We start from the raw sequence: 13,009 nt of genomic DNA on the forward strand, positions 1-13,009 counted from the left end.
CACACACACACACACACACACAGATAAAGAAAGAAGTGCAATATCTTTCGATCAAATTCGGTGACTCGCGGTTTCTCTCGCGAATAAAGATAGTAGATACTACTCTGTTCTTTCTCATCTTCGAAGCTTGCAATCGCTGTCAGCTCTTCTTTGAAAGAGAGAGAGAGAGAGAAAGAGAAGGAAAGAGTTACGACTAACGTCTGAGAATTATTTTTCATCGAATTTAAGACGATCGGCGATTTTGTTACTAATGCGAAACCTATTCTTTACTTTTATCTATCTATCTATATATAGATATATGTTTTCTTTTTTTTATCTATATCTTTATCTATCCCATTCTTTCTCTCTTCTTTCACTCATTCGAAGTCACTTCAGATAGGTAGGTCCCCCGGTATTTTCTAAAGAACCGACAGGATAATCCTCGAGAAAATTTATCAACTGAGTGAGAGGAACCCCACGTTCTTTCTAGCAGGACCAATCTCACGAGCTGAATTTTCTACCGTTAGCAAAGAGAGAACCAACCACTCACGAGAAAAAGGATAGAAACCGAACGGACTTCAAATATCCGTTTGAAAAGACGAAGCACATAATCTCAAAACCATGAAGGATAAATCCGGTGTTACCGGTTAGGATTTCGAAATACGTCTTTTTAAAACATCCACGAGATATTTATTATGTTTTGAAAGGTGTCAACCGTTTCGATTAAGTTTCAAAAAACAAATAATGTTTAAACATTTCACGCGATATCCGGTATATTCCTCTATAACCTATATACAATTTTATTATTCTTTTTTTTCTAATGATTTACTTACTTTTTTTGTTATTAAATTACTCGTAATCATTTGTAATTTAAAGAGTTACATATTATTTTCAAACAAACAAAAAATTTTTGTTTGCGTTAATTAATAATTATCGACAATAACGTTTATTCGTGTACAAAATTTGTAAATTAAATCGATTAAATTAAAAGAACTCCTCCCTCTCACTTTTAGAGAGTTGTTTGTTAAGAAATAAAAATAAAATAAAAAAAAAACAGAAGAGAAAATCCGAAGAAACGGAAAAATTAATAGGATAAAAACGCGACTTCGAAATTGATTAGTATCTTTTGAACGAAATTTAGTCGATCGATCGGATATTTTTCTAGAAAAAAAAAAAAATTAGGGGCATTTGTTTTGACGCATTAATTGTTTTTCTTCTACTTTGGAAAAATGGGAGAATAGATTTTTACGCCGTCTCGAAAGGATCCGTTAATCGATATTCATCGTCCACCTTCTTCCTTCTTTTACTATCATTTTCTTTTTTCTTTTTATTTCTCTTTCTCTCTCTCTCTTTTTCTCAGTAGTCTCGATTTCATCGTTCCCCTTCGTAATGTAAGGACCGTCTGGAGTCTAAAAGTACGATTAGACCCACCGCACACGACTTGTCGCTCGACATTGAATTTATGGTTTCTGTCGAAGGTCCTAAAATTTATGGGAATCCAATGCCTTAATTGGAAAATTATAGGACAATGTCTGCAGCCTCGAGCGAAAGGCATTCAGTATCTGTGGCTCATTATTCAGCACCTATAATCTTCCCCCTTTCCCAACCATTTTCCATCGCAATGAAATATTTTTTATTACCCGTTTTTTCTATTCTTTTTTTTTTCATCTTATATAGCAAAGAAAAAAAAAACTTCTTAACCGAAACTTAACGTATTATTCTCGTGACGTTCATTGAAATTCCCGTTTGTAAACTAATTCGATCCTTAAAGGGGTTTTAACCCCTGATAAAATATAAAATGTAAGCTTATTTCACTCGTAAGTTCACAAATTTATGTGCAATGTAGGTACGCGTAATTTTTTATTTATTATAATACGCGACGAAAGAGGATAAAAATTGTCGATGAGGATAAAAAAGGAAAAAAAAGGTTGAGTATAAAATTCTTACCTTGTGAATTTGCGGTGCACAGAAAGTGTACCTGGTGAACCAAAATGGAGGCCACCACGGCCGACAAACGACTCAACATCGTAGCCGATTCTCAACTCATTTCTAGTTTCAAAGTTGCTACACGTTCCGCGTTCCTGCTTCTGTAATATTAAAGAAAGAATATATGTATATATATATATAAATATATATATATATATATTAACATTGTTTTCCATAGATGATCAAATATAACGAGTAATAAATACGCGTATGAATAATTAATGAAAACTTAAAATCCCCGATGCCGGTTGAATCGATTTCCGATGTGACTTTTCATTAAAACCACATGAGTTGTACACGCGAAACGTTCTCCTTCTCCTCCTCCTCTTCCTCCCCCATCCCCATCCCCATCCCCATAGTCCCGCAAGTAATTAAATATAAATAGGGAAAATTTCAAATCGCATTAACAGAAAGTTCAGAGTGTGTAAGACCTGAAACATGCAGGAAACGTGTTTAAATAATCAGACGTAAATACTATGATGGCATATGGTAACATCTATTTCCAACAGATTTGAAATTTCACCAATGTTATCGCAACTTTTGCTCCTATGTTCGATTTAAAACGAATTCAAGATAAACTAGAGAGAAAAAAAACTAATAGAAAAAGAAAAAGAAAAAGAGAAAGTGAAAAAGTGTCATCGGACAGAGATCAATGGGATGTGCTTTCAACGAGTGTCCTAGAAAAAGTTATCCTATTAATTTTTCATAGGATTAAACAAGCAATACTCAAGAGAAAGAAAGAAAGAAAGAAGAAGAGATAAGAATTGAAAAAAAAGAAAAAACAGAGAAATAAAAAGGTTCCTTTGCAGTTTAAAACTACTTCTCGATGACGACTCCTAAACGAAGGAAAACCAAGAATAATAAATCCAAGTTAGAAACTCGCGCGGCGTTGTCGAAGACAGACGATCGTAGGAGAAAGGCTTCGTAGGAAACACGAAAGGCATTGTCAGGAACAGTTAAACGAGTACGTCTCAAAGAAAATCGATGTTGAAAGGAAAAATAAATACAAAAAAATTTACAGAGATTTTTCCTCTCTTTCAATTCTTCCTTTTACAATGGAATAATACAGCGATTGTTATGATATCAGTTTTACCTTTATCGTTACTTTAATTGTATTCTATTCAAAATATTCACTAAAGTCAATGTAAAACGATTTTCATCATAATTTTCTCTTACAATCGTGACTAATGTTTTTTCTCGAAATCATTCCGATCATCGTTTCGAACAAACAAACAAAAAAATAATAATAATAATTTTGTTCATACAAAATCTTCTTGTCTCATTTCATGTACAATAAAGTTATTACCTTTCCGACACTTTTTGATAATATTGTAATAATCTCGGGGGACAAACAGTAAATTATTTTTATTTAATGCCATTTCTACCACACCAAAATCTCTACTCCTAATGGAGTTAGGCCACTTTCAAAATAAACGGTTCAGTAATTCAATTAACTCTGAAAACTTATGTGTCCAGAATTACCGTATTTACTCGGAATATAAGAAATCTTAAATGCTTTATTGATAGATAATTTGAAGCTGTACATGTTACCGTGGGTAACCGGAAATAATTGACAAATGGAGTTAGGCCACTTTCAAAATAAACGGCTCATATATATACATATGTATATTGTATCTAGAATAGGTTTGATAATATAAGAAAAAACAAATGAAATCCATTTATCATACATTTCTTTATTGGCAAGCTTGAATTTATCGAATTTATCGAAGTAAACCTGACGTTTCCGTAGCTCTGGCAACGAGAAGGACGAACGGTATGAAATCAGTTGGCCGGACCAACTCAAATAGAAGATTGTTACCACGAAATTCCGCGTGATTCGATTTGAACGGAAGTTCGGGCAAGAACGCGGAGTTCTCCCCCATTTTCTTCTCCCCTTGGCCTTTCTCATCCAACCCTCCTATCATCCAACCCTCTCGTCCAGCATCTCGCTTTGCTGAAAGCGTTTAGATTCTCTAACGAATCCTATCATCGGATTCGATCTAACCCCAGCAACCTTTAACCTCCAACTTTTCGATGGTACTTTCCCTCCTCCCTTCTTGTTTTTATCTTCTTTCTTCCCCCTCCCCCTTATCTATCTATTTTTTCGTTCAACAAGAACGAAAGAATAATTCCAAAAAGAAACAAATGACAAAACTAGGGGGCAAACTTGTTTTACACCCTTCTAACTCTCCCGTCTTTCTCTCTCTCTTGTATTCTCATCAGCAGTGTCTTTGCACAGAAAACTTTCGAATAATCCTACTGTCTCGTACAGGTGCTTCGTAACGAGTTTGTGGTGGTTGTACCGAAACCACTTCTCTCTTTCTCTCTGTTTTACCTTGTCACTCTGAATCATCCCAGGGCCCTTTCCGAACATTTTACCGGTCTCGTCGACGAAGAATGGAGGCGTTCTTGTTGAACGTACAAAAAAAAAACAGATAAAAGAATGACTACGCGAATGGAACAAAATAAATATGAAACAACAAAATAACAATAACAACGGCAAAAGAGTTAACAAAAAAAAATAAAAAAAATAAAAGGGAGGTAGGATAGGAAAAAAAAAAATAATAGCAAGCTGACCACGTAACATCGTTACGAAGGATTACCCAGCCAGTCCTGTTCACCTGACAACAGGATTTGCTCACACGAATAAACAATGAACGATGGGTTATGCCTGTTACTGACGCGAACGCCGTCTCTACGACGCTATAAATTTATTTCTTTTGACAGATTTTTCTACCCTCGCAATGCCAGGTGTTGAACACATTTCTCTGTTGGCGGTTCTTCTAACAAAATTCGCTTTTTTTCTTTTTTTTACCCCTTTACTTTCCTTTTATTTACCAGAGATCATTATCAGCGACAATTCGATTACAATACTCTTACATTTTGTTTGTAATACTGTTATATTTTCTATATCTCTCTCTCTTTTTTTTTTCTTCGTTCGTTTATTTCAATCAACTTTAATCCAACGTTTCCAAACAATCGGATTGATCTTATTAACGTTACGACGTCAAAGCAAACAAAAAATGAGATGAAAGTTTCCTTTAAAAAGCATAGTATCTACCTTCATAATATTCTAGATAGGAAAGAATCATTGCGGTTTATCGATTGACTAAGAGAAATCCTTTCCAAAATTCCTTTTTCATTACTCAGAAAAAGAAAGAAATCCTCTAATTCCTCGTATGCGATTCTCCATACGATATGCATTACATACAAGTCCGTACAACCGACCCGATTAATAACTTCCAACTGAAAAGCCCAAGGCTAATAGTATTCCTACCGTTGAATTCGCTCAAGCTTATTGAGCAGACATCGAACAAAGCCATAATCACGAAAATGATCCCTTTTCTGAAAATCAATCGATATTCAGCCTTCAAACTAGGCCTGTATAATTGATTTATTGCCCTCACCTATGAATTTTCATTACAAATTTGTATCGAGCTTCGATATATGCGATTACTTACTTATTTATTAATTATTGTTACCCCTATCGTTCAATTTGTACAACGAAATTTCGTTGATTTAATTTTTTCCACAGCGACGTGTAACATAGAAATCAAATAATATTGAAATTTTATTTACTATATTATTATTATTATATATATATTGTTATTTGTTAATTAATATACGAGAAGATTTTATTATTATTTTTTTTGTTTCTATTTGAGATATATATATTCAATATAAACAAATAATATTGTATTATAATCTGCAATAATTGTGAGTACGTAAAATATATATTAACAGATTTTTATGAGGAAAAATTGGTTTTTACAACATTTAACAAAAGAATCGTTATTGTCTTAACGTTCTATAAAATAATATCCACAAATTCTTGTGATCATTCGATCCCGACAATCGGGGTGGAAGAGAGAAAGAAAAATTTAATTACAAACGATAAAACGTCGCTTTGCCAGTTTATCGAAGTGTAATAACAGCTTATAGTTAAAAAAAAAGGAGAAAAAAAAAACAACTACACATGGGAGAGAATGAGAGAGAAAGAAGTACGAGCGGAGCTCTAAATTCTCTTACCAGAAGGGTAATAACTCACGACCATAAAACACGAACGTTAGCTCTTTCACTTTCTCTCTTTCTCTTTCTCTTTTTCCCAACTAACAACCGATAAAATGACATTTCACGAACAAGCATAACTAAAGTTTTGTTCTACGTGAAACTTAACGGTGCAGTATCGTAAAAAAATGAAAAAAAAAAAAAACAACAATCAAAAATTCCCCCAAAATAATCAACGATAAGAAAATATTTATTTCCTTATTTTTATAAAATTTTATAATTTCGTTAAAACCAAACACACAGAGTGTATCGGGAAAAATATCACTTATAAAAATAATAGGTCAGAAAAAATGCAATACAGTTTTTTTTTTCTTATAGATACGAAATTTGAAAAACTGCATACGCATTCTCGACAATGGTTAAAAGAAAAAAGAAGAAGGGAGAAAGGGAAAGGGGGTTTGATCATTACGATAAATATCTCCGACAAATAAATTGACTTTAATTATCCGCCTTTTGTTTCAATCATAATCAGGTCACATTGGACAGTGCACGTGAAAATTCGATAAAATGTGTAATTTAGTTAGTCACGTATATACATTTATGCATTTGTATTCATGAGAATTTATTCGATTGATGTCAAGCAAGTACTACCTTCGTTTCTAATGCATAAGCCAAATCTCAATCTATACTTTAGAATTATACAAATACGTACATACATATGTACTTACATATTACATAATACAAACACACACGAAAAAACACACAGAATTTATTATTCGATATATTATATCGATCATGAGAAAAAAAAAAAGAACAAAAAGAAACATTTTATAGCGAATTAAATATTGAAGAAAAAATTCTCCAATACTAAAAAAAAGAATAATTAATATTCGAGAACGAAGTCTGGTTTATCCTATCAAAAAAAAAAAAGATTACTCTTCTCTTACTTTCCCTCGATGTAGTATACTACTTTAAATCCATACAACTATCACAAAAGAATTACCTCCTCGACGAAGTAACGCTGGGTTCGATCAATCTAAAAAAAGAATTGAAAGAAAAAAGCATAAAAAGAGAAAGAGAGAGAAAAGGCAAAGGAGAAAGCAAATAAAAAAAAAAGAAAAAAAAGGAAGAAAAATTCGTAGAAAATCGTCCCGATGTAGAACAAAGCGTTAATGTTTCGAGGGTTGCATCGTGCTTTGTCCATTTTCCGAACGATCCTGTGACAGAAAGCACGGAATTGACGTGACCACCCGCTGGTAGTACCCACAACCCTCCCTTTCCTTTCTCTCTTCGGTATCCACCCTTCTGTAACACAACGGTTTCAACGTTCCACGCGTCGTAATTTGCTCTGCCGATCGATCTCTTTCTCTTTCCATGCTAACTCCAAACGGATTCTCTCTCTCTCTCTCCCTCTCCCTTTCCTTTTCTCTCTCTCTCTCTCTCTCTCTCTGTCTTTTGTTCAATCGATCGATCGAGTGCAGGACTATCGAATGGGCGGGTGCGACATTAGTTATCGGTAACAAGCGCGACGAACAAGTACGTTACAACGTAACCGTAGCGTGTTCTACACAACCATAAAGTACATGCCATTGCTCGGACTCCTCTCATCCTACTGATTCTCCAACTATACCTCTTCCACCACCTCTTCCTCCTCCCACTCCTAACTATCGCACTCTTCGTTCAGGACGATACAAGGGAACGATATCTCGAAACAACCGATTCGTACGAATTCGTTTGAACTGAACCTAACCGAGGAACTTTATCAGCTACCTGGTCACCACGTCAATATATTCGTTTCTACGTTGTTCAAAATTTCTACTAGCATTTGTTGCGGTTACTTTACCATGCTGCTGCTATTGCTGCTGCTGCTGCTGCTACGTGACTGTATACCGAATATATAATATAATAACGAAGTTTATTAATTGTCGTAATTTTTTACATTTCTTTTTGTTTTAATTAACGATTGGTATATAATAAGAAAATGATTGAAATTTGTCCTTTAATTTGTAATCGTTCAAAGTATTCATGTAATTCATTCAATTTATGTAATAGGATTTTGGTCTCCGTTTATAGTCAGACAGTTTTAAGTAGTATGAATTATTCGTATATGATCAGACAGCTGTAAGTAGTACGAAATACTCGTATATGATCAGACATTAAATTGAACTGATGTTACCAATTTTAAATTGATTTATTATTTAGTTATAGATTTTTATTATATATTTAAATAATCAACCAAATAATCATGAGAAAAGAAATCAATCAAATCAAGTAGAATATTTTTATATTTATATTCTCTGCTGGTTCCTTAAAAGTTCCTATCAAAAGGTACATAGAGATAAAGAAGAAGAAGAAGAAGAAAAAGAGGTAATAAACAGAACAAACTCCTTTAATTTTCAAATGTCAAAAATAAATAGTAGAGGTAAAGTACGAGAGTTCAAATAAGAGATGGACAAGAGAAAAAGAGAGAGAGAGAGAGAGAGAGAAGTAAAAAGGAATAAAAAGGGAAAGAAACCAACAGACTAAATCTCAAAGTTCTCTTTTGACTGAGAAATAAGTTGAATAAAAAAAAGATTAAAACAAACTTTCACACTAACACACACACACACACACACACACACAATCACCTATTTGTACAAAGGGCAAAAAATAAAAAAAAGTAAAGGACTTACGAGTAAGCAAGCTTAGCATTTTCGAAACGAACTGGCGATCTCCCGCACAATACTTTCTCTTTTTTATACGCAAACTTATCTAATGAGACGTAATTCCACGTACGAATACCGGATTACGTGACGGTACGATAAATTTTCATTTTTCCTCAACATGCTAAAACTCAGCATCGCGTCGTGATGACCAAGACTACCCGCTCGTTTATGTATGTCGCGCATGAAGATTCACACATAAATACACAAATAAGCATATATACACACATACACGCAATTGTATACTAGACGTGCATGCAAACACATTTTCATTAAACGGGAAACGTACGAGCTTTACGTTTTGAACTCAGCACGTACTAACGAGCTATCCCTTTCTCTCTCTTTTTCTCTAATTTACACTCACATTCTCATTCTCATTCTCATTTTCATTTTCATTCTCTCTCTCTCTCTCCCTCTCTCTCTTTCATTTGTCCTCTTCATCAATCCTCGTATTTTTCTAGATCATTTCGTCTATGAATAATTAATATTCCTTTCTCTCTTTCCTTCTCATTGCACTGACAATACAAACATTTATTCGCTATTACCGTCAAATCATATCAGATCCAATAATCGAGTACCTAAATAGGTAGATATCAGTATTCCACTCGTTCTCGTAATTTCTTTTCCTTCTAAACACCTTTTTTTTCCTATTTATATCCGATTGCATTCGATTTATTTCATTTTCCTTGATCATTTGCTCTCATCCTTCGCCTAACCGATTGCAATAATTTAAATTTTTCTAGACAAATTTTGTTCACTCCTAAGTTACCGATCTAATGTTAAATTATGTATTTGCGAATAATGTTTAAAATAAAAAAAATTGCAATCGAGCGTTTTTTAAGAATAAAAGGAACGTATGTGGGTAACGTTTTCGCGTAGTATCGTGATTAGGAAATACGTTTGAACCCAATGGAATTCCCTTTTGCGCAAAGCCAAGCGTAGTTATCGTAAAGGTCACGCGAGATGAGCACGCAAAATGATCTCGTCCAGCAGGGAACGGTGAGATGCGGTAGAACGATCGAGCTCGTTCGAAGGGAAAACGCCGGAACGACGATGATCACGCAAAAACAACTTACGTCAATGTTCTGACTAAATAAAGAAAGAAAATTTACAATGGAAACAAGTCTGATCTACTCGAGCGAGAAAACATTATGATAATTGACTTGCATCTACAAATGTTCCTATTGTTTTTCTATTTAATAAAAAACATTTCACAAATTTCTCAACAATAAACGGAGAATATATATATATATATTTGTTCTAATATAATTGTCAATTTGTCAATATTTTAAATAAGTTGTTAATATTTATAATAGGGGTAAAGTTGCATTTTGATACAAAGTGCATACTGCAATAATTAATATCCACGTAAGTTGGTTAACAAGTTTTGAGCCCAACATTGAAATAATTTGTTTCAAACAAATTAACGTGTATTTCAATAAAAATAAAATGTTATTTTTGTTGAGACTAAAAACTTGTCAATCCAACAATATAATTCTTTGATGGGTATATGATAACTTTTATTTCTAAATATAGATAGCCATTAAACAGCTACCACCAAGAATTATTGGGTTGATTTATAAATGAGAATCTTATATAAATATATTTATTATTAATAAAACTATAAATAAGTTTTAGTATGAGTCATTTTAATTTACGAATCAATCAGTAAAATAAACCAAAAATGATTTCTAATTCATTCACCTCACGCAAAAATAATTGAAAATATCAAGTAATCAAATCACATGGGCAATAAATTTATTGGTATGAAGTTTAAAAGAGGATGAAGTAAACGCGTGAAATCATAATTCGAGTAAAGCAAAACCCATAACAATTGATCTGTAAAGGTGTTCATAATGAGAAGACACCAAACTGCAGTGGATGTTCTTAACAACCATGGAAATGTTAATCCTCGGCAGGCTGATTCTCGTTTCTGCGGTTTCTCGTGGTAATGTAGCAGAAGCAACGTTAGTGAACGGTTCAACGTCGATGTGTTAACGGATGCAGTAACTATTACCGTTTCGGTAATGTCCGCCATATTGTTCTCTGGACGTTGCTTACCGATTGACCCTTGAATGAAAGTATTGCGAATTTCCAATGATCTTTCTCGTATTAAACGAAATGTAATTGAACTGAAAATCAACTAACGAATGCCAAAAGAAGAAAAAATAAAATTGGAAGAGAAACAAGACAAATCGAAAACACAATTAATGACAAAGGGTGGATTCATTACATTTTTCACTCTTTTCAAACTCGTTTCGTTAAAATATATTCTAACAAATTGTAACAAATAATATAACGCATAAAAACAAAAAATACTCGTCCAATTTCTTTTTGTCCAAAAAAGAAAAGAAAAGTAGACAAAAATTAGGCGAATATGTATTTGCAACCCAACCAAAACGCATTTGAAAAAATATTAATTTTATTTAAGATTTAAGATATGTGTTCTTCAGCATGTAGTGTTAGATAGATGAACCTCGTTAATACACGCACACGATTGAACATATTACACGTCGGAACAGCTTCTAGTTCGTGCGATTGGACTCACCTAACTGTACGTGTACTAGGACTGTACTAGTGACGCGTTATCCCCGTTAAGCGGCAACCAATATCGATCAATCCAAGTTACTGAACACGTGCGATCAACGCAAAAGCTCGCCTTCTCTGGAACTACCTTTAATCTTATCCTAGAATTAACAGGGTTCGATGTTACAAAGGGAAAACGTCCTTTATCTTGCCGCCTTCCCCCCTTTTTCACCTTTATTCTTCTGATTAGATAATAAATATAAGATAGAGAACAAAATTTTTGTAACGAATTATATTACATTATAAACAATTATCTATCTAATGTTTTAAATAATTTAAAAATGTTTTATTTGATATTTAATTTATTCTAATTTTTATTTAATTATTTGTTTTTGTTTGGGGGGTTAATAAATTTGATACGACACAATAGGAATTGAAATTTCGAATTCTGGATTTTAGATTGTTTTTTTGTTATTAATGAAAAGAAAAAATATTCTTTATTGACGTTAAACGATCGGCAGACAAAAATAAATGTTTCTTTTCATTCCTCGGAAATATATTTATATATACTTCATATTATTTATGACATAAAATAAAATGATATTTTTCTTTCTTTTCTTATATCTCAGTTTTAGTATTAGGGGTTTATTAATATTTCCCGACATTCTGTCAAGAGTTAGATTAATGGTAAATAGAATTTCTCAATTGCGTTTAATTATATAATAAACATCCATACAATTTCAAGCCGTTCTTCAAAATGTCACTTGTCTAATACTAAACACGCTATTTCATCACAAAATTTGAATGAATTTAATTATTATTCTGTTATATATGTTGATTCATCATTATCATTCAGTTATCTATTACATATGTATATTTGATCCTCCATTTTAGTCAAAATTAATATATATAATGATTATTAATTTATTTATATCGACATATTATATGTATAGAAAATAACATCAGAATGATATTATTCTAAGTTCATATTGATTATCGTTAAATATTATATAACAGTCAGATTTGATAATGCATATACAGAAATATAAAATGAATCGATAAAATGTTGATTTAACACGTTCTCAGATGATAAAAACTTTCTTTTGTTATTAAATATTATGATATGACGTCAATCTGAGTTAACGAATGAAAATTGTGAAGAAAAATGAAAATACAAAAACACATATTACACATGGAAAAATATAACATAATATGGACGATAAATTTCCGATAGGGTAAACAAAATAAATTAACCAATATTTTCCTCTTCTGTTTTTATCCTAATAAGGAAAAGAAACCAATTAAATGTCAATAAAGTACTAATGAAAGCTTTTAAAAATAGATGAGAGAATATATCTATGTATGTGTGTGTATGTACTTGTGTTGTAAAATATACTTAGAAATATACACGTATTATTTATCGTATCTGATGAAATTTATTCTACTCGATTAATTGCTGTTTAGTTGAATGACTATGATTGATGAATATTTGACTGAACAGTTTAAAGTTGATGATAACTATTGTATGATTTCTCGTTAGATATGTAATAATTATCCTAAATCATCTATTGCTCTATTTATAATGTTTCATGATTCTAAAGACAATATCAATGAGTTGAATATATGATAAATCATCCAACACTAATCGTTATAACCTCTATATCAAATAGAGAAAATCAGAGAGATAAATTATTCAAGAAATGAAGCAAACACTAAACATTATATCTATTGTCCTTACATTAAATTGAATATCATTCATTAGATCTAAAAATAATACAAATTGATTGAAACTATTCGTTCAAAATACA

The 13,009-nt window shown here is 32.3% G+C and overlaps 1 protein-coding gene across 2 annotated transcripts in view; it reads right to left on the reverse strand.

Annotated features, from left to right (window-relative positions):
- The window catches only part of LOC122523416 (peroxidasin), a 215,806-nt gene that overhangs the window by 139,559 nt on the left and 63,238 nt on the right, over window positions 1-13,009 (reverse strand). For both annotated transcript variants that reach the window (XM_043645138.1, XM_043645137.1), the window contains exon 2: window positions 1,927-2,066. In XM_043645138.1, the coding sequence (XP_043501073.1) occupies window positions 1,927-2,005 (79 nt within the window). In that variant the 5' untranslated portion in view covers window positions 2,006-2,066. The remainder of the gene's footprint in view (window positions 1-1,926; window positions 2,067-13,009) is intronic.

This window comes from Polistes fuscatus, unplaced genomic scaffold (assembly GCF_010416935.1).
Source record: "Polistes fuscatus isolate 324 unplaced genomic scaffold, CU_Pfus_HIC Scaffold6, whole genome shotgun sequence".
NCBI lineage: Eukaryota > Metazoa > Arthropoda > Insecta > Hymenoptera > Vespidae > Polistes > Polistes fuscatus.